The sequence below is a fragment of the Platalea leucorodia genome (assembly GCF_965183815.1).
Source record: "Platalea leucorodia genome assembly, chromosome: 5".
In the NCBI taxonomy this organism is placed as follows: domain Eukaryota; kingdom Metazoa; phylum Chordata; class Aves; order Pelecaniformes; family Threskiornithidae; genus Platalea; species Platalea leucorodia.
The window spans coordinates 70,256,280-70,282,363 of record NC_138827.1 but is presented as its reverse complement, the minus strand read 5'-3'; the positions used below and the strand labels follow the sequence as shown (position 1 = coordinate 70,282,363).

Genomic DNA, 26,084 nt, shown 5'->3' with positions numbered 1-26,084 from the left:
AGTCTTTGTGCTGTGACCAGTGGAAGGAAATAGATGTACGCGATGTGACATTGCAGACAACCTTGTAATCTTGATTAATGGGAGTACCTGCAGAAAGAAAAGAGGTGTTTGGCAAAACACTGACAAAATCAATACCACTTCAAAATGATTGTGTGTCTTGCTACGTTGTCTTCCTAGTTAAAGAGAAATGAGTACACGGACATATCCAGGAACTTGATGTAATGCAATTAGAAGAAGTAAAGGATCAATATATAACTTCTTTTCACTCACAAGACCGAATGATAGTATATTATATCAAATCAGCATGGGAATTGATCATCCTTTCCCTATCTGCCTCCAGGTCCTGCCAAATGAAAATCTGGTTTAAATAAGTCCTTGTTAGTGAGTCAAGATATCTAAAATCAAGACAAAATATTTAATGAACGTCACAGTTACTCGACCAAAATACTAACTGTTTTACTAGGAGCTTCAGAACCCACTTTGGACATAGTAATTGAAGTGATACTTGAGACAGTCCACTTAAGTGCTTCATCTCATGGGATTCAGAGTCCTGCAAATACCGCTTGGTCAGTCTTGGCTTTCCTCTGTGCTGTCACATCTATGGAGGAGAATTTCCCAAGGCTGGATTTTTTCTGCCGGTGTTGCTTGTCAGCTCTGTGGATGCCAGCTGAGGCACAGGACATGTGGGTTAAACCCATGTGGGTTTAAGCTCTCCGTTGCTGAAATAATCATTGTGCCTTCAGTTCAATGAGCTAATTTTACCTGGTGGAGTGAAGTCCAGCTTGCGATTGGCCTGTATGCAGTAAAGATAAGGATATGTTCCAACATTGGAAGATGTCTGCAGATAAAAAATTTTATTGTTACTATAATGGTCATTACACTCTAATAAAACTTGTTGATGAGTTTTGTACTTATAATGGTAACTCTGTAGAAAAAGTTGTAGAAACACATGGAAAGTTTTTTTGTTATCTGCTGGTGTATATTTTCAGGAAAAAAATGTGAACACTCCCAACTGAAACTCTCTTTAAGAATTTGGAAGCTCCGGAGAGCTGAGCTGATGAAACAGTTGTTCATCATTCCAAAACCTGCATTCGTGTTTAATTCTAATAATAGTTATACATAATCTGCTCTGTGCTTTCTTTTTTTTTTTTTCTTTTCCTTTCATTCTGAGTGTTTAACAACTTCTGAATTTGAAGAATTTTAAAGCAAAATATTTCTGTTAGTGAAATAACCCATTAATGATGTTGTCACAGGTTTTAGAAATTATTTCCAAAAATATACTGTATCCTTCTTCAATAATTACTAAGTGTCATTATCTGCCCTTTAGGAATTAAAAAAAAAAAAAAAGTTATTTAAAGTTGAAGTCATTCATGCATGAACATGGTTATCACTGAAGATCGAGAAAGTAATCTGTTCAGGTCATTGGACATCCATCATCAACACGTACATAACTGCACAAGCTCCATTTCATCACTGTCAGCTGCTGAATGGAGCAATACTTTTTCCATTGTGCTGAGGGATGCGAATGCACATTCTCAGCTCTGACCTCAAATTGCAGCAACAGCACTGCAACATACTTCTGACATATTTTTCCTAAACAGGTCATTATACATGACTGTGCATCTTACACAGAAACATGTCTTAATATGTAATAAAAATTCAGTAACAAGAATGTGTTTCTCACTTTAAAACTAATACCTTTGATAATGAAGTAAAATAATGAAATAGTGAATTATAAAAATGGCCAATTGGAGAAAGCTGCACAGCAGTGACTCAAGATGGATATTAACCTGTACTGGTTTTATCTGTTCTTTCCAGTTCACAGGCTCTGATCATTCTCTGTTGTCTCTATCTCTTGCTGTTACAATTAGCAGTGATAGATTCTATTGTAATTAATTTATAAAAAGTAAATCTCATGGAAAAAAGGGCTGAAGGACCAAGGCCCTTGCAAATGGGTATATGGCAGCAATCTCCTGTCAGCAAAGGTTATGTATATCAGCAGTGTGAGACTTATAACCTGCTTCAGAGGCACGATAAATACAGGGTTTTGATATAAGGAACTGCATGTAGATACGACTGTGGTATGGTGGACAAAAATTGAGATCAGGATCTTATATATATGTTACAGGTCTAAAGAACACTGTTATTTTCAGTCTGCTTTCTGTGTGAAGTATCTGATGCTAATTAAAAAGGCCAAGCATTTCCTGTAAAACCAGGTGTCTGACTCAGATTTCTGGCAGAGGGAAGAAGGGTCAAATTGTCTTATTGTAGACTTTCCTCTTTTTTTAATGTAACGATGCACAGTACTTTACTCTCTCCTTATTAAAAGAAAACGTCACCTGTAACGCTATTTGAACTTCTTAAAAAAATCCAGTAGATATAAAGTTTGTTGAGTTTCTCTCTTGGTGATGGTACCTCTGTCTGGAGTCTCAGTTTAGCATCATCGGAGCCTGGCTGATACTTTTCGTTGGGTGCTGGGTGTACCTGCAAGTGGGTTCAGAGACTAATCCAAGCCACTGGGGGTGTTTGTTGCTTGGCCACAGGGTTGTGTTGCCATTCAGCTTGAGATTGAGGAGTTCTGGGCTTTCCTGTTTATTTTGTTATTTAAATATTATGGCGAATGTGCATGAAATGGAAATATTTTGGTGTGAGCATTCTAATATCATAAACATTCACTGTTTCTTCATAGCTGTTAGTGTTACGTTTGCACTAAGTCTACGAAATACTAATTTTTATTAGCGTGCTAGCGGGCATAAGATTAGAGAATCACTTTAAACGATTTCTTTTGGTAGAGAAAAATGCAGAAATGAAACCATCTCACGCTTAGCTAAATTCTGATTTGTTTGAGTTTGGCAGATGAGGGAGAAGGGAACAGACTCTGAGCTCTGGTGTTTGCATCCTCCGGTGGGGAATAGTCTGTGACCGTTCTGACACGGGCTGGGAAGGAAGCATGCTAAATTGTTCAAGTGAAATGCAATTTTTTTTTTTCTTTCTTTTTCGAACACCCACTACAATACGTAAGACTGCAGACAGCTGTGATAAAAGATGCTGCTTTAGTCCTTTTTCCATCGGAGGAGTGGCAAGAATGAAATTCCAGTGTGAATCTTTCTCAAGGACATAAGGGATTAGTATGTCTTAAAATAGACACCATCAACTTAGAAATGTATTTTCCACATTTGAATATGATGAATTTTGCAGTGAAAAGATTGGGACAAAATGGTATTTTCTCTGTTCTTCCAGCTTGTTTGTGACTTTTGAGATAACCTGTTCACGAGATAGTTAAATTCTGCAGAGTCTTAAGAACTATTGTGGTTTTATGTGCTTAAGTAGTCATGCATGCTTCCATTTTGCAGGGTTGTTTTAAATTCTGGTGATTGCATAGCACCACAAACTCTTTTTCGCTAGTAGGACCATGAGGCAGCCTGGAGGTAGGCAGCGAGCTCGGGGGGGCACACGCTGCCTTCAGGACGGGTGACGGTAGAAGTGGGGCCGCCACCTGTTTCAACTATTTGCTTCAGGGGATAGGTATCTCTGTAATTTGTCCCCTTGTTTTTCTGAGTCTCCAGCAGCAAGGTTTTTGTTCTTTTAATCCAGCAGATTGTGTTCTGCCAGCTTGGTTAATAACTCTGATATTTGCTGTTGGGGGTCCGGAGCAAACCTAGGCAGAAGGACTGAAATTGCCAGCTCTGGACGTGTAACGGAGCAGTTGAGCATATGCAGCGCTCCCTCCCACCGACGGGCAGTGACGCCAGCATTGCCGGAGGAATGAGCATGGCATATTGTTTCTCCCGTATGCCTGATTATTTATTTATGCATTCCAATTCATAATAGCATAATAACAGACTTGAAACAATAAGATAATTATTTCGCTTCTTGGGTGGTTAAAATTAACTGTGCTCATTGCATATTTATTCAGTAAAAAGATAGAAGATGTTTAGTAATTGCCCAGAAATTCATTATCTGCATAATGTTCTGTTTCTAAATGTGTATTGCATGACCATTAATCTGTGCCAACAGCAAGCATGCAGCAATATCTGATGTAATTAGTTTTCCGCTTACATGCCAAGGAGAACATCTGGGCTAATTGCGTGTTGTTGACAAAAGTTGCCATTCTAATGGGGGTCCCTGTTTGTGCACACACACGCTCATTATACGTACAAACATACTCATGATTTCAGTTTATCCTCAAGCAAACTGATAGTTCTTACTGATGAGATACTCCTGGTGATTTGTTACTGGGGTCATACGATGTGTGTGGGCAGCATTAATAAATGCTAGCAGGAATAATATGCTCTCCTTTTAAACAGAAACCAAGCAACTCTGTAATGCTGATTCTTCTATTTTATTTTTTCAGCCACCACTGGTCCAAGCGATTTTCAGTGGCGATCCAGAAGAGATACGGATGTTGATCTACAAAACCGAGGATGTCAACGCCTTGGTATGTGACTTGGCATGTTATGTGCCTGCGATACATAAGCACCGTGCTTATGAACCTTTGCAATGACAGTATTAATCATGTCCTTAGTAATTAACATGTAACAGAATGGAAATTGTTTGGAAGTTAGAGATTTGGGGCTTCAGTGGAATCCTAATTAGTAGTCTGAAATATAATTATCTCCAGCAGGTGACTTTAAATTTTCGAACTGTATGGTAATTATTCCAAATGTGCAAGTCAGTCAGGGACGTTGTTTTCTCTCTTACTGAGAAAATGAGTGAAAACAGCTGAAAGCTGCGTCTTTTTACTCTCTGTAGAGTTTCGTTTTATGAAGTCTTTGCAGATCAGGAGCTGTTATTCAGCATCTGACTGTACTTGAAATAAAGCTTTACTGTAGGTCTCAGCAGTGAGAGTAAGGAAGCAGTATCTTGGCCACGATTTGCCCACAAAGGAATTACTGTTCTGCAGATTGGCTTATTCTAGCCAGAACAATGGTACGCAGCTGTAAACAAGTAGTAGTTAAGTGTTTTGGCAGTGAAAAACATCTCCATTTGAACTTGGTCTTTTTGCAGAAGTTGGGAGGTTTTTTTCCCTCTTTGATTTTAACTTAAATCTATACTGTTAGAAATGAACTCTGCCAGTCCTGACTACAATCTGTGGCCTCTGAAAGAGGTGAGAAATAAAATAAAGCAGCAGCAGAATGGTGATTTCCAGGTGTTTCCTGGACTTTTGAATCAGCCTTCCTTTTCTTCATGTCTTTCTCTGACATAAAGACATCAGTTTATTCATAGCTAACTCCAGCAGTTTGTCTGGTGTATTCTTGGCACTGCAGCTTTTGCAGGCAGTGGGGTCCAGCCACCTGGTTCAGAGCTGCAGAAAGGAACTGGAGAAGTGAACCTATAGATCTGGTTAACTGGGGCTCCACTCCATTTGCTGTCAAGTGGAAGGAAAGACTTGCTGCTGTTTTAAATGGGGAATCTGATCAAAGATGACCTTGACATTAGGCTTTCCCTGTGATTATCACTACCTGGTTTTTTTCTTGAAGTAAGTTCCTAAAAGTGCTTCCTTACAGCATCATCTCCCTTGAGTTTCCTCCTCATTTGTTTTCCCTGATGGTCTTAAAGAACCAAAGGAAAAAAACAAAACCAACCAATGAAAAATAAAACCCAACCTAGATGAACATGATAGTCCTAAAATTTCCTCTGGTGGTTTTTCAAAATAGCATTTCCTGTACAAGGTTATTGTAGGCTACTCAGATGTTTTTATATCCTTTGGCTGCAAGTGTGGTAGTGATGGTTGCTAGGGAGATGCTCTCAATTGTCAGGTGCAATATTAAATGAAGAGTATGTATTTTATAGATGAGTACCATTGTACTTAATAGAAAAAGTCATTGAACTTGAATGGTCTTGCCCAGAATCCTGTTTAAGATGCTGAAAGTCCATCCAAGAATGCTTTGCCTGAACAGCTATTTTGTCAGGAGCAAAAAACAAAGCTGTTCTTTGGAGTAGTTAGAAAAAACACCGGTCAACATGAATTGTGAAGATTGTGTTCTGGGTAGTGATTGCAACAAGTGTCAAATGCTTAAAATGTCACTAAGGAAAAATCATAAGATAGCATTTTTCCCCCTTGTGCTGTGAGCTGGCAATTTGCACTGAGTCCTTACATTTCTATTTTAAGGGTGTTTTTAATTACTTCCATGTTAGTGTTTCTCTAGCGCTTGGTTGCTCACGTGAGAGGAAACTCTGACACTGTTTGGCAGCAGATTTGTCCTTTGTTGATCGTTTTGGTTAGCTGTGTTAATATTGGAATAGTTCAAATATAGGTAGGGCAGGGAAACAAAATAAAACTCCGTTTTTGCAGCAAGCTTTGGGGATTTCTGAAGTTTTAGAAATTGTTTTTTGGAATCTGCAGCAAGAGAGGTATTTGGAAGGCAGAAGAAAAAAGCATAGGAGAAGCTATGCAAAATTAGAGATGTATATGCATGCTTCCTAAGAGAAGATTAATCTCAGAGGAAAGAGTATAGAGCAAATCAGAAGTTTAGAAGGTTACTTTTTTTTTTTTTCCTGGTAAAATAATTAGTGTCTTTCCAAGCCGGGAAGTGTACGTTGATGGAAATGGCTACGTTCTGGATGCTGCTATAATTGTGACTTCTATTTTGCAACAAAATGAAAGCTGTAACTGTTTAGCTTAGAAGTGTGGTTTTAGTTCATTCTGCCACCGTAATTGTCACTTTGACCTCTCCAGTCCCTAGCTATGCTTTGGGGGAACATGATGCTACTTTTGCACCCTGAGGGCATGGACAGCGTTATGTTTGCCTGGCGCTGAGCGTTTCCCTACCAGTGAGTACCAAATACGCACAATTTCTGTGGGAAATGTGGTCTGCCTGTGGGCAATGTTCAGCAGCCTGTTTTCGCAGGGCATTTGGGATGTTGGGTTGGACCATCCAGGCCACCAGATTAGTTTCAGGTAGACATCCTCTATGCTTGCTGTTTGGTACATTTAGAAATATCAGGGTGATCATGCTATGTGTGTATAGCTGGGGATTTTTTGGGGTGCTATTTTTACTTTGGGAAGAGTGTGAGGGAATGAACCCCAGAATCTAGGGATTATTCTGGATCTAGTGGTAACCCCTGGTTAGCTGGGATTCATAATACGTGCAGCTGTGGCGCACCTTGTGTCTGCAGAGTCCAGTTCTTATGTGCGATGTCATCATTTTCTACTAAGCCAAAATGCTTCCTGTAAAATTTCCGTTTTCGCCTCAGTCTTCCAGTTTAGTTTCCCTTCAAAATATTCAAACAAAAAAGGCAAAAGACCCTTTCAGTATTCTTCCCCATAACTAATGCGATGTTTGAAAGCCAAACCGCGCATTTCTTTCCCTCTGTTTTTACTTATTATCCCCTAATCCTGCGTTTTCTCTTGGATAGAACCCTGAAAAACAAAATATATGCAAAACTTTGATGTCCCCAGAATATCTTCTATTGCATTAATATTTTTTGGAAAGTAAATAATATACCACCTCACCCCACCAGTGAGACTGTTGAAGGCAACATCTGCTTTCCCAAAACCTGGTTGCTTCTGTTTCTGCTGTTGGGGCATGGTTGCTGATACGGCCTTCGGGGCTTGATCCTCGTACCCTCTTTGCTCGATGCTCTGCCAGCTGGAAGAGCTGCTGCTTCTCACTGCTCGTCGGTGTTAGGAGCTGCTTGTGCAAATCCTCCCCCACCCACTTTTGCCAAAATGAGATAGATTAGGAGAAGGTAATGGTTTAGCTGACTTTGGCTTGTTTTCATTAAAGCAGAGCTGTGGAGCCAGCAAATCTAGGTGGGCTCCAGTAACTCCTGATGTGCCAGGCTGGGGATGGGCTTGAGCCATATCGAGGTGTGTATAGTGACCCTGGGCATCGCCTGCCTGTTTCTAGCTGCAGAACAAGTGTGCAGAGGAAGGGGCAGTGGCACCAGCAGAGATTGCAAGGTCTTACATGCAGGACCATGTATGTAGAAGGTGGTTTATTACAGGATAAGGAGGAAAAGAAGGAACTCCTTATGGACAGACATGGATGTATGCTGTTTATTACTTCTTTTTCTCATTTATCCTACTTGGTGCGGCATAGATTTGCAGGACTGCCTTTGTTAGGAGGATTCAGGCTTTATCCAGGTCTTCACACACACACAAGTTATATATATTTCTGTAATATTCCTAAGCATGCCTTTTGAGGTGGTATGAGTGCTTGAGGGTACAAGTGCGCAAATGTTTAGGATTGTCAGTCTGAGGCTTTTCATACTTGGGATAGCTAATGTGAAAAACAGCTTGTTGTTCCGTTTGGAGTGACATGTTTGACTTGGGGCTGAGAGACCCTAATGTGGTATTTCAGTAGTCTTGGGAACCAGGCCCTCGTCTCTGCTTTCGTCCAAGGAATGATGATTTTCTTTTTGGCACTGTGGAGTCTTGCAGGAGAATAAAGCTATCCTGGAAGTAAATGCTTCTCTTCTAGATGTAGCTCTGCTGTGCTGGAAAGTCTTCTGGAGGATTTAGTCAAGAACTTTGGAAGGCTTCTCCTTTGACACAGTATGACAGTTTGGTGCTAGGTAATAGCTGTGCTTTCAGTGGGTATTTAGCCTCTAGTAGTGCTGTTTGATATGCTGTTAGTTTAAGTGGGAAGTGATGGAGAATTTATGTTTTCTACAGAAGGAAATTATGAACAATTCTCAGTTAGGTAAGGAAATTGAATATGAAATTGCAGTAATGTTTGTGATGCAAAGTAACCAGCATGACTTTTATTTAGAGTAAATATTTTTCTTTCAGAAGATAATTTTTTTTTTTTTTTTTGTATTTTATAAAGAAGATGTTTGAACTGTGAAGAAGATTCTCCTGGAGTTTACTGAGAGTCTGAAAAATTTTGAGTTGCTTTGTACAACATGTTAGTATACTAGTGGGTACTAAGTTATGTATATCTGTGCTGGTGACTCATGTTATCAGTGCCCTCAAAATGTTTGAGAGAGTTAAGGATGTATACGCCATTAAAAGCTCATGGCAGGGTTTGGCTATAGCTGCTTTATTTTCTTCAAAGGCAGCAACATCAGCCTGAAATACCTGAATTTTCTAAATCTGCTTTTCCCATCAACTCACGAGTGATGTATGCTCCCACACTATCAACCCCTCCCCTCCAAAAGTCAATATTGCATTTATAAAAATGGAGGAGTTATTTAAGTCCATCTTTTGAGCCTTAAATTGGAAACTCACTGCTATAAACATTAAAATATTTCCATTAATTAGGATAACAGTTTCTACAGTCTCAATCTAATCTCAAGGATTAGTAATTAATTTTAAAAGTTATCTTTTTCTAGCATGAAAGCTACCGTCAGCCTCGTGGAAGGAAAGCGTTAGATGGGGGGTGGGAGAGGGAAGATAATTTTTCTTGTTTCTAGAAGATCAAAGTATTTGCCTCTTCCGCCTCATGGGCACTTTGCAATTAAAGACTCAGTCCAGAAAACTCTTTGTTTCTGAGGTTAAACTGAAGACTGTGTGGATGAGAGGTGCTGGAACCAGAATCTGCGTTTTCAGATGGGAATTTCTGTGCTTGGTAATAGCAGAAGAAGGAGCACCAGGCATAAGTTGCACAGCTTGACTTTCATCTCCCAGCTGGTGCTCACTGTTGAGCATTTCGATTTGCTTTGTGAATTACAGACTTTAATAAAAGAAATCTGTGAGAGGGAGGAAATCCTGAAGCAGCAGAGGTTTTCAAAAGCATCAGCTTTTGGCTCTGAACAGTTGTAAATAGCCCAAGAAGTAGCTGCTCATTTGCTTTTAGCCTCTTTAGTAGTTCCTAACCAGTTCCCAATATTTAATTTTCCTGAAGTCAAGTTGTATCTGAATGTTTGGGTTTTTTAATGGTACCAGCTACTTTGTGCTATTTAAATAAGGTTTGCTCATCTGTAAAAACAGTAAAAGGAGTTAATGAGCAGGAGGTTTGTTTCTGTTATGGTTAGACTTGTATCAATGGAAGTTGTAGCCATTCATGTGCTCCTAATATAGTTTAGTTTATTCTGCCACCCAGGAAGATCCTGGCTGCTTGAAGGTGGTGGGAATCGAAACACTTCTTACCAATGAAACTTCATCAACTCAGTTTTCTGTGGTGCATTAACTGCTTCTCTGCTGAACTACTCCTGTTGGCTGCTCAGGCAGTTTGGTGACATAAAGAGGACACAAACATTTATTTTCTATAGCAGTTGCACTTATATTTTAATAGTAAATAACTCTGTCCCAAACATCTTCTGATCTGAACAGCTGCAGTTGACATAAAAGTTCAAATCCATTCTCTCCTTTAAGATGTAGGCTGTGTTGAGGAGAAACTGTTGGCCTTTTTCTTAATGTGCCTGAATATTTTACATATGCTGATAAGATTCATATGAGCCACTGTTCTGCTAATCTTCGTCTACTCAAAGGCCCTGATCCAATAAAGCACTTAAGGACTAGTCTAACTTTAAGCCTGTGAAGGGCCTTATGAGTGTCACTGTGATCACTTGAACAGTTTAAGCATGTGTTGAGTGTTTTTCTTGCTGAGGCCTTCTGTCCTTGATTGCCTGCTTGTTAAATTCTTAATTTCCTTTATCTGTACTTTAAAAAAAAAGAAAGTGTACAGATAATGTTAACATGCAGCATCATCTTTTCTATGAACTAATGTAAGTCACTAATACAGTTTTGGGGAGAGAGTGTTTATCTCATCTCAGCATGATTTTCTAGCCGTTGTTTAGCTTATCTACTGTCTCTTACTGACCTTTTGTTCCTCTGAGAACTGCACTTGAAGCAGCTCTGATTATTTGTGTTAATGCTATTTGTAATCCTGTTACCATTTCTTCTCCCTACCTCTTTTCCTTGCCTTGATCATGTATGTTCAGGTTTTGGGTACTGCCAGACCTTTCCCTGAAATGACAAATTTTCTTTTTATTCCTTTCTCTCTCTTTGTAGCCTTCAGTCTTTAGATCATTATTGATTTACTTATTTGTACTCCTTTTACTACCATCATGCCACAAGGACACCTGTAGTTGAATAGACGTTAGTGCGCGGGCCAGACACAAAGCCAGTGAGCTGTTTAAGTCTTGCTGAAGCGGTACACGGCTTTGAGGAGGACACAAGGAGTGGGGTTGGACAGACAGGCAGATGCCCCAGTTCCTCTGTTTCTGTGTCGGCCTTGTGCAAAGCGTAAACAGGAACCTGAGGATGTTCCTCCGTTGAGTTGCTCAACTGCAGGCGTTGTGCGCAGACTTCTCCCCGCCAAACTCCTGAAAACGTTGCCTGTAGGGCTCTTTTGTGCGTTTTTAATTTTCTATACCACATGCCGGGTTTTGTCGTCTGCTAGTTCACGTGAGGGTGAACTCTTGATTTGTGCCTGGTTGCGATAAATGGAGAAATTTTAGGGTTTTTTCCTCTTGGAGAAATTAAACTTAAATTCAGTTGCGTGACTAAACCCATCTTTCTCTGAAGATGAGATTCTCACTTAATATGATAGGATTTTGCATTCATTTTAAAAAGTGAAAGCTGAGAATACTTACAGAGAGTTATTCTTGTTACAGAAGGATAAAAATACTACTTTTTTGTTTCATGTCCTTCCCTCCCTCAGTTATCAAATTTCCATCAGATTTACAGTTTAGTATAAAATATTGCTTATAATCAATGAAGCACTGAATAGCTTTGGTTTCTTGATATAGAAAATTGCTTGGTCTTGTATTGTTAACATTCAACTTCAAACTACTCTGTTCTGTTGCCAAGCTTGGCTGTGTTGCAAGAAGCTGCTGCAAAATTTATCACTGACAGGTACAATAGCTATTACAAATACTACATTGTGCTGAAGAGAGATTCATGCATGAAAATGAACAAGCTAAAAAAAAAAAAACAAACCTGATTCTGGTTTTGTACAAATGTTCGATCAGTCTTAGCATATTTTTTGCCATGGATAGCCTTAGGATAGGTAATACAAAGCAGTACTTAGGAAAGGTCTCGTATGTAGTCATGTAGCCTGTAAAAGGTAGTCCATGGTGGATTATGTCTTAGGAACTGAGCCTATTAGAGACTCCAGCTTGTGATTTCGGTTCCTGAGCGGACACTGCTGGATGGACACTGCTTAATGTTGTTTTAATTTGCCTACCATGTGAGGAGGTGAAGTTCTGTAAGACCTTTCCCTCTGACCTGTGACAACCAGAGTGTCACGTCATCTGTCTTGGGTTTTATGTGCATGCCCAATATATAAGATCAAAACCTACTGCAGCAGAATTTGAGGACTACACACATCATGTATGTTTTTTCAAACATACAAATACAAAAATTAGGTGTAACTTAATCTGGTGGCCGGTGCCTCTGTGCCTCGCAGTGCTGGAAAACAATTTTCGGCATTCACATGACAAATAGTTCTGCTGCACTGATTTGTCCACATTTATAGCATACTTTGAAGATAGTTCAAAATAGCTTGCGGTTGATGACCTCTTGGGCATGTTAAAAGTGATATTTTACTTGACAGGCTCAGAGGTACATGTCAGGGAGAGAATATAAATACCCGTAGGGTTTCTGTGTCGGTATCATCTGCAGGAAGTGTTGAATCTGCTACCAGCTTGCATTTAATGCTGGTAGGTTGTAATTTGATAAGTTTGATTGATAAGTCTCCTAGAACTTTTTTTGTATTAGTGGTTAAGAAACCAAAATCAAATGCGTTTAGGACTGGAAACAGGGGTTGAATAGCATGATTAGCAGTATTAACAGTTCTTGTGATTTTTGTTGCCCATATTACCATGTTTAGCAGTTTCTTTTAAAGGCCTATGTTCTGGAGTCATCTGGATAAAGCAATAAAATAAAGGTTTTTTTGTAAACACTGTATTTACACCCCTTGAAGTCAGAAAAGAAAATCTTGAAAATGTGACTCCCTAAGGCTGAAAATTACAGAAATCAAATAAAAGTAGATGTATTTCAGAAGTTGTATATGTGATTATTAGCAATTCTTCTAAGTTTAAAGACATAGACCTCACGGGTAGTATTTTCTTTATTTGTGTTTAAAGGTCGATCAAGGTGTGCAAGCCCAGTTTGGGCTGCTGTAAACAACCAGGCTAAATGGTGTACAACAACCTTTGTAGACTAAGAGGATTGCATCTTGTCCTTGTGTATGGTTCCCAACCATTCTCCAGAGATATCCTTCTGAAGAGTCTGATATTATACTGTTGATGCAAACTGCATTACAAAGTCTGATGTCCAGAAGCATCTGAATTATGTTGCTGCAATACTTAGAGTGGAAAATTTTTCTGAAAGAGACTCAAGGATGATGTCTTTTCTCATTTTAGATTTGATTTGATTTGATCTACCTGTGAATGGGATATCAGAGTAAAGACAGTGTCTCTGCAAGGTCTGGTGGAACCAAGTGATAAAAAAGTTGAGGGTTATTGGGAGGAAGTGTGTTGTTCAGACCTTAAGCGTTGTTCTTTCACTGGTTGAGATTGCATTTCTAATCATAAACAGAAATACTCATAGAAAAATAAACACTATACACAAATCCATTGCTCTTTAACACTAACGCTTGCAGTTACTGACCACGTTTTATAACTGGACAATCTGTGGTTTTGTAGGACGCCGAGAAACGAACTCCTCTTCACGTTGCGTCATTCCTGGGAGATGCAGACATCATTGAGCTTCTCATTTTGTCAGGTAAAGTAGCATCCCTCATTGTTATTAAATCAGTAAATTAGCTTAAAGCTACAAGGAATACCCAGCAAAGCACATAAGAGTGAGCTTTGGGCAGTGCTTATTTCTGAGTTTCATAGAGCTGGTTGCAGTTGTTGCAAGCTTATAAAATATATTTAAATTTGGTGATACAATTATAAAACATGCACTGTGACTGAGCAGAATTAATAAACAAAGCAACTAGTTTATAAAAACTTCTAAAGCATTCAAACTGACAGTATCTGTGGATTCAGAAACTTGCTGAAGTACGTATTTGAAGTGTGGCTGCATGTCCTGAAATACAAGCCAAGAATTCCTGTTAAGCAAAATTTATTATGGAATAATACCAAAAAGTTATGAATGAGTTTGAACAAATTGTAAGTGGTATTTACATTAGAAACATGATTCTAAGAGTTGGGAAGTTGATTTGGAGAACAGAAACTGTGCAGTAGGATGTATCTAAACAAAAAATGAAAAAATATTTCCAAACTGTTGTAGTGACAAAAGGCATGATCAAAATATGTCAGAACAAAGCATAAAGCAGCCATCTCTCAAGAAGTACACATAATTCATGGCAAACTCCTGGATGTGCTTGCATATTTCAAAGGCAGTGTTTTTCTAAACTGGAGAACTGTGAGTGTAAAGCTTATGGGGGTTTAAGAATGTGGGATTGAAAGGAACCTTATGAAACAAATGTCTAACCTCTTGCAAGCAACCTTGCTATATGATTGGTTTCACAAATTATTAGACTGCTTCTTCAAACGAGTTGCATATTTTTTAGAAAGTTATTTCGGAACTGTCAGTCCTGTGATTGCGAGGCACCTTCTAATTTCCAGCCTCGAATCCTAGAATAATTCAGACTGGAAGGGATTTCTAGAGATTACCTGATCCAGCCCCCTGCTTAGAGCAGCAGCCCATTTCAAAGTTAGATTAGGCTGCTCACGGGTGCGTGCAGACCACACAAACATATTTCTTTGGTTTTCCAGCCTAACTACACCTGGAGAAGGCAGGAAATGAGAATTCAGTTTGCTGTAGCTGTGTGTTTCCTCTGCACCTTTTTGGGGGCATTTTGAGTTGTCTAATTGCGTAATGAGGTTAACTAGTTGGACATACATCATACATCAGACATATCTGCTCTAACCCTCATGCCAGCAGAATGATTTAAATGAACATTCCTCCACTGACAGGTTATGCTTGGGTGGGTTTTCAATATGCTAAATGCAAACATGATTTTCTTCACTGGGAGGTAAGAATTAATAAACTTCATCTGTGCATGTGTTCTTGCAGTGTGTGTTGTTTGTCACATACTGTTGTTCCATTGTGGTTTGAGAAGATTGCAGGAGCAATGTCTTTTTTCAAGTTTTGCAAGTAACGGCGCAGGCAATATCCACATAAAGAGAAAGGTGAAGCCGTTCTGCGTATTTCTCCCCTGAATCCCAATAGCATCAAAAAATGTCCTGGTGAACATTCTTATTTTCTGTCACGTTCCTAATGAGAGAAGGAGACTTTCTAGTGTTCTTCTGGGACACTTAGTTCCAGCACCTCACTGCCAAAATGTCATCCACGGGCTATAGGGTTTGTCTGGTCAACAGCATAAAATGCAGGTGATATATCTTGGGTTTTTTTAATATATCCAATAGAGTGTGAAAAACTTATAATGTGGGCTTTTAAAAATTGGACTTCGTGTCAGTGGGACTGTGCTGGGGTTCAGTCTGCAGGAACTGGTTGGATCTTTCCCAGCTAGCTCAGCATGAGTTGAAATTTATCTTGTGTTGCATATTCTACTTATCGTCCTTTAATCTCTGAAGTATCATTACTCATGATGAGCATCAGTACTTGTATCCAAGAGCAGGTTTGGAGGTTTATGAAGTTTGGAGGAGCAGATTTATGAGTTATTATAAACACCTCTTTGTTATTGTGACGTCTTTGTTATTGGGCACCCTCAGTAAGTTTGCAGACCACACCAAGTTGGGCAGGAGTGTTGATCTGCTGGAGGGTAGGAAGGCTCTACAGAGGGATCTGGACAGGCTGGATCGATGGGCCAAGGCCAATTGTAAGAGGTTCAACAAGGTTAAGGGCTGGGTCCTGCACTTGAGTCACAACGGCCCCATGCAATGCTACAGGCTAGAGGAAGAGTGGCTGGAGAGCTGCCCAGCGGAAAAGAACCTGGGGGTGTTGGTTGACAGCTGGCTGAATAGGAGCCAGCAGTGTGCCCAGCTGGCCAAGAAGGCCAATGGCATCCTGGCTTGTATCAGGAATAGTGTGGCCAGCAGGACTAGGGAAGGGATTGTCCCGCTGTACTCAGCACTGGTGAGGCTGCATCTCGACTACTGGGTTCAGTTTGGGGCCCCTCACTACAAGAAGGACGCTGAGGTGCTGGAGCGTGTCCAAAGAAGGGCAACGAAGCTGGTGAAGGGTCTGGAGCACAAGTCTTATGAGGAGCAGCTGAGGGAGCTGGGGTTGTTTAGCCTGGAGAAGAGGAGGCTGAGGGGAGACCTTATTGCTCTCTACAATGACCTGAAAGGAGGTTGTAGCAAGGCAGGGATCAGTTTTCTTCTCCCAAGTAACAAGCGACAGGACAAAAGGAAACAGCCTCAAGTTGTACCAGGGGAGGTTTAGACTGGATATTAGGAAAAATTTCTTCACTATAGGTAGTCAGGCACTGGCACAGGCTGCCCAGGGAAGTGGTTGAGTCCCCCTCCCTGGAGGTACTTAAAAGACGTGTAGATGTGGTGCTTAGGGACATGGTTTAGTGGTAGACTTGGCAGTGCTAGGTTAACAGTTGGACTCAATGATCTTAAAGGTCTTTTCCAACCTAAACAATTTTATGATTCTATGATTCTTCATGAACTAGGCTTCAAAGACAACAGCAGCATCTTCCCTTTGCTTCACCTCTTTGTTCAGTAAACTGTATTAGTAAAAGTGTATCATAAAATATTAATCTGATCATAAAATTTAGTTACATAAGCAGAAGAACTTTGTTGTCTGACTTAAAATGAGAGGTTTTTTTCCACAGAGAGAAAACGCAAAAATGCTTGCTGTTGGTGTCAAACAATAATATTCTCAGCATGAGTAGAATCTAGGAGGAGTAGCAACCCTAATTTTGTACAGGGCTCAGGAGAGAAATTAAATGAAATATGCACGTTCCAAGATTTGTGGCCCATGAACTGGTGGCAGCATAAATAAATGTAGTGTCTAATGAATAAAACTTCCGCCCAGGTGGTTGGAGACAGACCAGAAATGGCTTTCTAGGTAGCCACTGAAATGGAGTCTGTTTGGAATTGATACAGGAGAGAGAGTGCCAGATCCCTCAACTGGTATGGATCACCCCAGCCCATTAAATATCAGAGCTAGGTAGATTTACACCAGCTCAAAGGTCTGATCCATAATCATATGGTTCAAACTGGGAAAATGTGCTGTGGTTTTGTTTTTCCAGGCTACATGAAAGCAGGAAGCTTTGAGCACTTCTTCACCTCTGTTCTGTCAGGGAGAAGGACCAGGGTACCACCTCACACAAATTAAGCTCTGTATGATGACAGAGTCATGGATGTGCAAGAAGAACTGTCTGGGCAAATACAAGCTCAGTTCTCATTTGTGCCAGTGCCTCTCCCACTCCTGGGCTTTGAGGTGGTGCCCTAGGGCATAATGTTTGAGCTCAGTCCCTTACCCTTTGTTCCCCACCAAGGAGCTTGCAATCTTGGCAATATTACCATGCCTTACTGTTTCAGAAGGCTCTGAGCTTCTTGGCAAGAAGTTTATGCACTGGGGGTGCAATATTGACATCCATCTTTCATAAATTGCACAATAGCTGAGGAAAATGACAAACCCCAGCATACTTTGGAAGGGTTCCTGGTAAGCTCTGCCACATAGATTTGGAAGGGAGACTGTCATATGCAGAGCAGGTTCTGGGCCATCCCTGTTACGTAGGCAGCAGGGGAAGATGCTGTGTAACCTGAACACACATTCAGGGCTTCCTCGTTTATGGCAGGCTAAAGAATAGGCGAGTTGGAGAGGCAGCCTTCTCTCTGCCTCTCCCATAGCTTTGAGGTTCCTGTCCTTGGAGATTAGGAGTATCCCCTTTGGGTGAAAGTTTGGAGGATGTCCCAAGACTGTCTCCTCTCTCCTTCATGAGTGACCCAGGACCTGTGTGCTCTCACCTGGTGGGATCCCTGGGCCATTTCCTTCCCTAGCAGGTGACTCGGACTTGCCTCCGAGGAGATCCTGCGGAACCTCCTGTTTCTGCCATGTAGGTGTTTGGTTCCTGTGTTCACATCCAGCACGGTGTTGTGTTGCTCTCATGTTGTGGGTCCCAGTTCCATCTATTGGGTGGTGCCGCTCTGTTATATTTTATTCGGGCTGATCTTTCCTTTGTATTGTGTGCCTGCGTGCGTGGGGTGAGGTGGGGGGGCATACCTTACATTTGTGTGTGTCTATTGCTGTGTCTCATAGCAGGAGTTGGAAAGGTGCACGTTTATAATGTCATTAAAAGGTTAAAGAGTCCTCCATTTACCATCCCTAATTTCAGAGATTTAGACTGCAGAAATCTAGATTTATTAGAGACCTGTGGATTTGGCAGATGTGCTGGATGGAAAATTGTACTTTGGTTAGGATAAAGAGATGTTAACTTTACTCCTGAAAGCCAGCATTGTGTTGTTTATTTCGGATCTCAAAAGAACAGAGACAATCTCAGATTTGTTTCCTCTTTTGGCAGAAAAATTTGAGTGTGAAAGATGGCAAAGATTACAAAACAGCCATATTAAAGAAGAGTGGATTACAGAAAGTTTCCTCTCTGTTGATTTTATCTGTAATGTTATATGTTATGTTGTTTACTTCAGCCTCACAGAGCAAATCCAACAGCCAAGCCTTTCCTTCAGACCCACGAGTACAAGCCTTCCCGAGGGCAGAGTGCAGAGGATGGGGCTGAGAAAAGGCTTTTCTCTGGAGAGGTTTTTTTTTAAGTGGATATTTTATTGGGTGAGTGGGTGCTGCGCCTACCTGAAAGGATGTAGGCACATCCTGATGTTAAGGGAAATCTTTAAAGCAGCTTATCTTTTCAAGGAAGATTGTACTATGAAGGGACACCATATACACCAATTTGAGTGTCTTATCAGCCCTCTCTGTCCTTACAAATGCACAGATGAATTTATTGGGTATTGTAGGAAGTGCATTGAAACATGGTTAAGGTACTTTGTCCAGAGTGAAGAGGGGGACACTGAATTTCTGGGTGACTTTGAGGAAGTGTTGTGGGATGGACTTGAAAATTTAAGCTTCTGATTTTTGGACACAGCTCATTTTAGGTGCCTTAGCATGTTGTAGAGCACTTAGTCTTTAGAGTTGGATTTCTGTGTTACTCAGTGCTTTTGAAGAGCTGTTCCCTGGACTGTCACAGGATGGATGCTCAAGTTCGTGAAGTGTAGAGGCACCTTTGAAAACATGATCATTGCTCTTAGGGTGCCCCTGCTTGATCTCCTTTAAAATGGCAGATATTTTCTGTCCCTGAAGGAGTGCATCAGTGCTGGTGAAGTTTTTTCATTGTCATTAACTGTTACCTGCAAGGAACTGCTGGGAACCTAAAAGCTGAATTTTGGTGAAGGAAATGGGCAGTATGGAGGGAAACGTTTTGAAATGTCTCTTCAGAAAATGTGTACCTCAGTAAATGGAGAACAGCAGCTCCTGTAACAGGCAACAGCTGAATTGTGTAGCTCTTTAAAAACAGAAATCACAAACGTATTCAGCCAATGAATTGAATTAGATATGTAAGAGCAATTTCACCTTGTCACATAAAGAGCCCCAAAGCACAAATAGGTAAAGTGATGTGGAAAACAGCCGAGAAAGAAAAGGCTGATCACATGCTGTGTATTATTTTATTTATACCGGTATTGTTCTGCTTTTATTATTTTCTTTAGCTGTTTTCTTGGCAACTCTTTCAGTTCTCAAAGGGTAAGTGGATCAGTGAAAGGCATGAATAGCTACTGATGGAGACACTTGCCTAGGTTTTCTAATCATCTTCATATTCACCAATGCCACTGGAGTTGTTGAATACTGAGGAATGATATGTTTGTCACACTTTGCTACTCCACACATAAGCCTTTCTGATTTGCAACATCTGCTTGTAGGAGTTAGTGAATGGGTAGAAATAAACCAAAAGAAACCTTAGTTAAGAACGTAAGGCAAAAAACCAAGGCAAATACAAAATACATTTCTAAACCCGAAAAGAGGTATTTGGTGGCAATCACTAGGAATTCATCTAGGCAATCTGCATCCCCAAGACCTCTACCAGGCCAAATCCCTGTAAAGGAAAGTGCCTTGGAGTCCTGTCTGTTAGCTTTCTGATGGTGGAGGAGGTTGTTGCCTTATGTGTCTCTAGAGCCTGGGGCAGTGTAGGCAAAGGGCAGGATACTAATGGGTATCAACCCTAATGGCCTTCTCATGAAGACAAAAGAAGCTAACAGCTTCCTTGCTTAGACAGATTCATTAGAAAACGCTTTGAAACTGTTGTCTTTTCTAAAGAGTGTTTTTCTAGAGGGCAGCTTGTACCATCAGGTACCAGGTTCTGAGGTGAGTTCGGAGGATTGCCTCTAATTGTTGCAACAGTTATGAAAGTGGCTTTCTTTTTCGTGCAGCCAAAAAATTATATCCCAGCTTGTGGAAATATGAAAGAACTTGTTTCTTCTCTGATTATCTAGCACAATTCCCGGTAACCACTGTGATTCAGAGGCAAGCACCTTAATATTCCTGAGAAACGGCTCTCAGAAAGTACTTCTGATTCAGAGAGTGTGATTTATTAATTACAGGCTTTTGTATGCACTTAAGTTATGGTGCAAAATGAAGCTTAAGAATCCCTTTGTTCATGAAGTTCAGAGGCTCATCCAGGCTATGTGCATGACGCTTGTGCTTCTCTAAAATTTTTCTGCGTGTGCTAGACTTCTCAGACTAGTTACTGCTACGTGCAGACCTGAGAGGTACAACATTTTCAGGTTAAGCCCTTTTTAAAATTAGTTTCTCTAGTCCTTTTCACTAGATTTCCTTTCTGGGGTGTCACATCAGTGAATAGCTTTAATATTTCTTTCAAACAAATCCGTTTTATCACACAAATGTACAGAATCCTTTTTTTTTTTTTTTTTTTTTTCTTTTTGTGTGCGGTCAGCCGGCACCACTGTAGTTGTTAAACATTCTTCCTTTATCCTTTATTCTGGCAAGCCACCCCAAACCCATCTTCTGGCACAGCTGTCTTTGTCGGAGTGCACATTAGCGCTGAACCACACAGAAGGCAAACGGATAGTCTCCTTCATCCCTCTTCTTCTGATGTTTGCTGAATAACACCCACAGAAGCTGAGGGAGTAAGTGCCCGGTTTCCTCCTCAACCTGAGAATTTCCTGGTCCTGTTTTCTTGATCCCAGCAAGATTTGTGAAGCAGGGAAGCGGTTATACCTTTTAGTGGTCTGCCTGATGGAGCTGGAAGCAAGAGATGGTTATTCAGGCTTGTTCCCTTCATTATGTCTGCAGACAGCAGCAGTGCTCTGAGCAAAGGGTTGCTTTTTTTTCCCCCAACTGTATCAGTTGTTCTAAAAAAAATGCATATACATAGACATACATGTACATACATACATACATATGCAATCCCCTACAACAAATCTTGCTTCTCTTGTGTCCTGTAAACAAAGCTATTCCTGATAATAGTCTGACCTACCCAGTTCTTTTCTTTCCAAATCACACTTCAGCTCCTATCTATCCAGGATCTGGAAAATGCATTTCCAAGGTGAACAGGGTGCCAGGAGAGTCATGGGGAGCGCTGAGAGTACCACATGCAGCTCAGTTCTTGTTACTAGGAAACAGTTGGGCAAGGCTTTCAGTGTCGCACCCAAGGCATGGATGTAACCTCTGCTGTTTACTTGCAGGCGCTCGCGTTAATGCCAAGGACAATATGTGGCTGACTCCTCTCCATCGAGCAGTTGCTTCAAGAAGTGAAGTGAGTAAGATTTGATTACCCTGTATTTGCACGTGAACTTTTGCTGGGGGACAAAGCAAACTGTTGAGAGCCGTGACAGGTAGAATGGTGATGCAAACAGGGAAGCATTTTCTGTGTGCAGGGCCTTTAGCATTGCAGCTGGAGGCCAGCTTTTACAAGTTAGTTATAGCTGCTTTTGAGCCTTAACGTGGTTGAGTTTCACCTTGTGGAATGCTTTATGTTACTGTAGCAAGTCATATTGAGCAACCATCAGCTGGAGCGGGTGACCAGGACTGAAGTGGGATAGAGTCCACAGTGGTCTACAGTGGCCACATCATCTTCAAGTGGTGAAAGAAAGAGGAATAAATCCATATGGATGTGTGCACGCTGTGCATGTGCCAGAAGGGAGTGGATGTGTATGCGATCCAACCCGTATTGCCAGAGAGTTTGTTTTGGTTAATTGCATTTCAAGGCATCCACTAGGTTTTCTGTTAATGCTATTGATTCATGCATAAAGGAGGGTTAGCCCATATTTCTTCTACTTGACAACGAGAAATCTTCTGGCATCACGTTGTACTTCTTCCGTTGCTATCTGAAAAAGGAGCAGTAATAACAATCAGGAATGCAGCTCAGGCATGACTGTTTTCATCTGCACCATTATTCTTGGCTTTCCATTTTGGACCTCCCTGTATACTTTTATCCCCCTAATGCTTAGTTAACAGTGAGCCCAACTGCAGACCGAATTGGCTGCTGGGGACGAGGGGAAGGGTTGTAAAAGAGACAGAGGGTGGCTGTCTTCCAGAGATTGATGGACTTGAATCACCTCCGTAACAGTCCCAGCGCTTGCCAAGCCTGGAGGCAGGAATCCTGGGCTCGCTTCTGAACTCGGGCATTGTTTGGCTGCTGGCTGAGCTTCCCAGCTGCTGGCATCCGCTGCAACCCTCTGAAAGGAATATCTGATAGAGTATGAATGCTGTAATGAGGCAAAATACAAAAAGCCATGTTGGGAAACAAAGGTCAGACTTAAGCCTTAAAAAACAGCCACGATCTTTCTGATGCGGGAGTTGCAGTGTGCTTGGTTTCTTTTTTTGGATGTGTCAGAGTACATGATTTTTACTGTCAGTGACAGTTCTAACAGAAAATGTATGTCTTTCTGTGGGTTTGTGTCTCATCTTTAACCCTTTGTCAGCTGAAGGCCAGTTGCACAATGAGAAACTGTCTTTCCTTGTGCCAGCAGTTCTGGTACCTGAAAGTCAGTACCCAGGTGCAATAGTGAGGCAGCAGGGGAAGGCACCAGCCTTTGATGCCTTTTCATGGTCTGCTATATATTTTATAAATACACATAGCTTTCTTCTCCTGGTCTTTTTTCTTTGTTATTTATATGATAATTGCTACTTTTGGTAGTAATTTTGAAACAAGATTCAGCATTTTGAGGCTCTTTCAGTGCTGCTTTTGCTTTATTACACAAGCTAACAAATGCACAGCTTCAATATAATAGGACGAAACTGACAGTGATAGTAGTAGATAGGTGAATTCGTAGTTCACATCGATAGTAGGAGATGAAGTCATGGTCCAGAAGCTGACCAGTAGGACTCGGTGTGGTTTTTGAAGTTCCTGTGAGCACAGTTGCTTTTAGAATGACCACCTACAAGTTTTAAGTTTTATTATCAATCTTTTACTAGGATTTCACAGGATTCAGAAGCTTTCACAGGATTCAGAAGCTGTCTCCTTGGCACCCTTTCATAGATAGATTAAAAGCACGAACACATTTTTACTTAAGTCTTAATGATTTTTCAAGTGGGCTTTAGGGATTTAAATGTTTATTTACAAATCAACAACCCTCAGGTGTGTCTGTGCAGGATTGTTAATGGTTGTATAAGCCTTCAGCCTTATACGGTTTGAAAAAGTAAAGAGACTTCACTCTGATAACTTGGGATAGCTAGAGACACTGAATACAGAGGCTTACACCATAGCTGTGGACTGCATGCACGTGTAGAAATTATGTTAATAAAAAGGGATAGCTCATGCTGTCAAGTGCAATAAAATTAAAACTTCTCCATAAGGATTTTAACGTTTTGATCCCAATCTGATAGAGCAGCAGATTTGCAGATGTAAACAAAAATGTGTAAATGCTTTTTTAAAAAGTCAAAATATTTTTAGCTTAGACTTTTCAGTCCTTACTATTTACTTCTAAAAATTCTCCTTTAGCTTTTTCTTTCCTTCATTAAGGGTCAAAGTGCATGAATTTTCCTGCTGACTTCATGTCCCAGCTGGGTAGGTCTCCAGTGAATTACATTTAAATGACTCTTAAAATAGTAGGCTTGTAATTTAAAAAAACAAAATCCTGTGGAGACATCAACAGTGATATATCATTATTGGTGCTGTAAGAGATGCAATGCCACTAACTGAACAAATCTGTTCGAGGACAGTTTGTGAGATGGCTGTAGAAAATGAAATTGCTGAGATCAGTTGAGGACAAAGAACTACAACTCCTAGTCATGGATGTACTGTTAGTACAGACTGCAGGCACTCTCCTGGGCCATGCTAGATACAAAAGTGCTATTTAAACACACTGTATGTGTTTGTTATTCATTAATAAAATTTTGGCTGGGCTTACCAGAAGACTTTTCAGTTTATGGAAAAAAAATAAGGTACTATGTTGGACTAGGGCTCTCCCACTTACCAGCTGTGAGTTGTAATTAGCAGACAAGGCTACTTGAATGCTACTGTGTCCCCGTCATTCCTTTGTATTTTGTTTGTTTGTGGGGAAAACAAGGAGGAAGAAACAAAATGTAATTTTGAGTGAGGCTTGTTTTTTCATCTGACTCCTTAATGGCAGATGCATAAGTAGAAGCAGAAAAGAACTGATTATGAATTCTCAGTGAGACAGTCTCTCAAGAGAGAACAGTACATTTTCTCACTGGGAAATATTCACTTTTAACCAACAAAATTAACCTTAAAAGATCTCGTTTGGTCTCAGGCTGACAGAATGGATGTTGCAGTTGAAGACCCTTGGCCTATGCTTAGCCCTCGGGGAGGGAAGGAATGCTAATGCTAATGGGAGGACACCAGCATCAACCCTTGCCTGTGATTCTCATGTTTTTGCAAAGCTAAAATTTTGTTTTCACATATTCTGTTTTATTTTCTCCTTTTTCCTGTTTATAAATAAAACTTAGAGCAATTTGCTATGATTTTACTGTCCAAAATGATGTGCTTTTCATTTTGTGAATAATTTCTGTAACAGTGAGCTCAAATAAGTACATTCATTTCTTCAGTGAGAGCACAGTTATGATGACTGAGGTACTGAAGGTTAATCAACCAAACAGGTTGGGCTTTCTGCATAGGCAGCTTTGTACATCCTAAAGTCAAACTGGGAAATTTTGATTGTGAGGACACTGCTCTGAATGACAGCCAAGGTGATGTGTACTTTGGCATTTGAATCAACAATACCATTTCACTAGCCTGGGAGGCTGTTTTGATAAATGTTGTTCTCTTTCCCTCCTCCTGCCTGTGTCTGATATGCATAAGTAATATGCATAGGTAATATGATCGAGCTGTCAAGATGGGTCATGTATTTATTCGCACTGCTTGGTTGTGGATATAACTGTGTTGCCATTGCAGGAAGCAGTGCAAGTATTGATTAAGCACTCAGCCGATGTCAATGCTCGGGACAAGAACTGGCAGACACCATTGCACGTGGCGGCTGCAAACAAGGCGGTGAAGTGCGCCGAAGTCATCATCCCCATGCTGAGCAGCGTCAACGTCTCTGACCGAGGCGGGCGGACGGCATTGCACCATGCAGCTCTGAATGGCCACATTGAGGTGAGTTGTTTAAGAGCGTAATTGATTGTTGGTTTATTTGTTTATTTCCAAGTTCAAACAGTGAACCTGCTGTGGCTGAGTCTAGGCTGAGCCCCGTATCCCTGACCCCCATGATTCCTGTCATTCAGCTGCTTTCCAAACTGTGCGACAGGTTTCCTACCTGCAGAAACGAGACAGTGGCTGGAAAGTACCTCTGCAGAGCCAGCATGCCAGTGAGGTGTGCATGCAGAATTGGAGAGCTGGCTGTGCCACCAGCTCCGGCAACTCACGCGTGTCCTTGGCTCTTTTGAGCTTGACTGCCTGTGAAAATAAGAGTGGCAGAATGGAAAGAAGGGAAAACTGGTGGATTCATTTCATACTGAAGAAATGTTCAGCTGTCTGAGATCCAGTCGGTCTGCTTTTCTAATTAGTCTTCTAGAAAATGTGCTTCTGGTTTTTCTGCTTATCGTATACAAGCAAACCCTTCTAATCTAATTACTATTTCTAGATGAAAAAAACCATACTTTTGTAAATAAAGCCCCTGTGTAAAGGATTTTGCTAGCGTCTTTTAGATCCCGGTGCAAGGATCCTTGTTTGCCCAGTCCACACCTGGAGATCTAGCTATGGAATAAAAACTCTTAGACTGGAACAGGAGGCTTCTGTCAACAAAAGTTCATCAGTTGTACTGTAATTAAAAGAAGG

The 26,084-nt window shown here is 40.8% G+C and overlaps 1 protein-coding gene across 4 annotated transcripts in view; it reads left to right on the top strand.

Annotated features, from left to right (window-relative positions):
* Positions 1 to 26,084, top strand: part of ANKRD44 (ankyrin repeat domain 44) — a 146,354-nt gene that overhangs the window by 61,082 nt on the left and 59,188 nt on the right. For all 4 annotated transcript variants that reach the window (XM_082314589.1, XM_082314587.1, XM_082314588.1 and 1 more), the window contains exons 2-5: positions 4,355 to 4,438; positions 13,540 to 13,618; positions 21,532 to 21,602; positions 25,203 to 25,403. In XM_082314589.1, the coding sequence (XP_082170715.1) occupies positions 4,355 to 4,438; positions 13,540 to 13,618; positions 21,532 to 21,602; positions 25,203 to 25,403 (435 nt within the window). The remainder of the gene's footprint in view (positions 1 to 4,354; positions 4,439 to 13,539; positions 13,619 to 21,531; positions 21,603 to 25,202; positions 25,404 to 26,084) is intronic.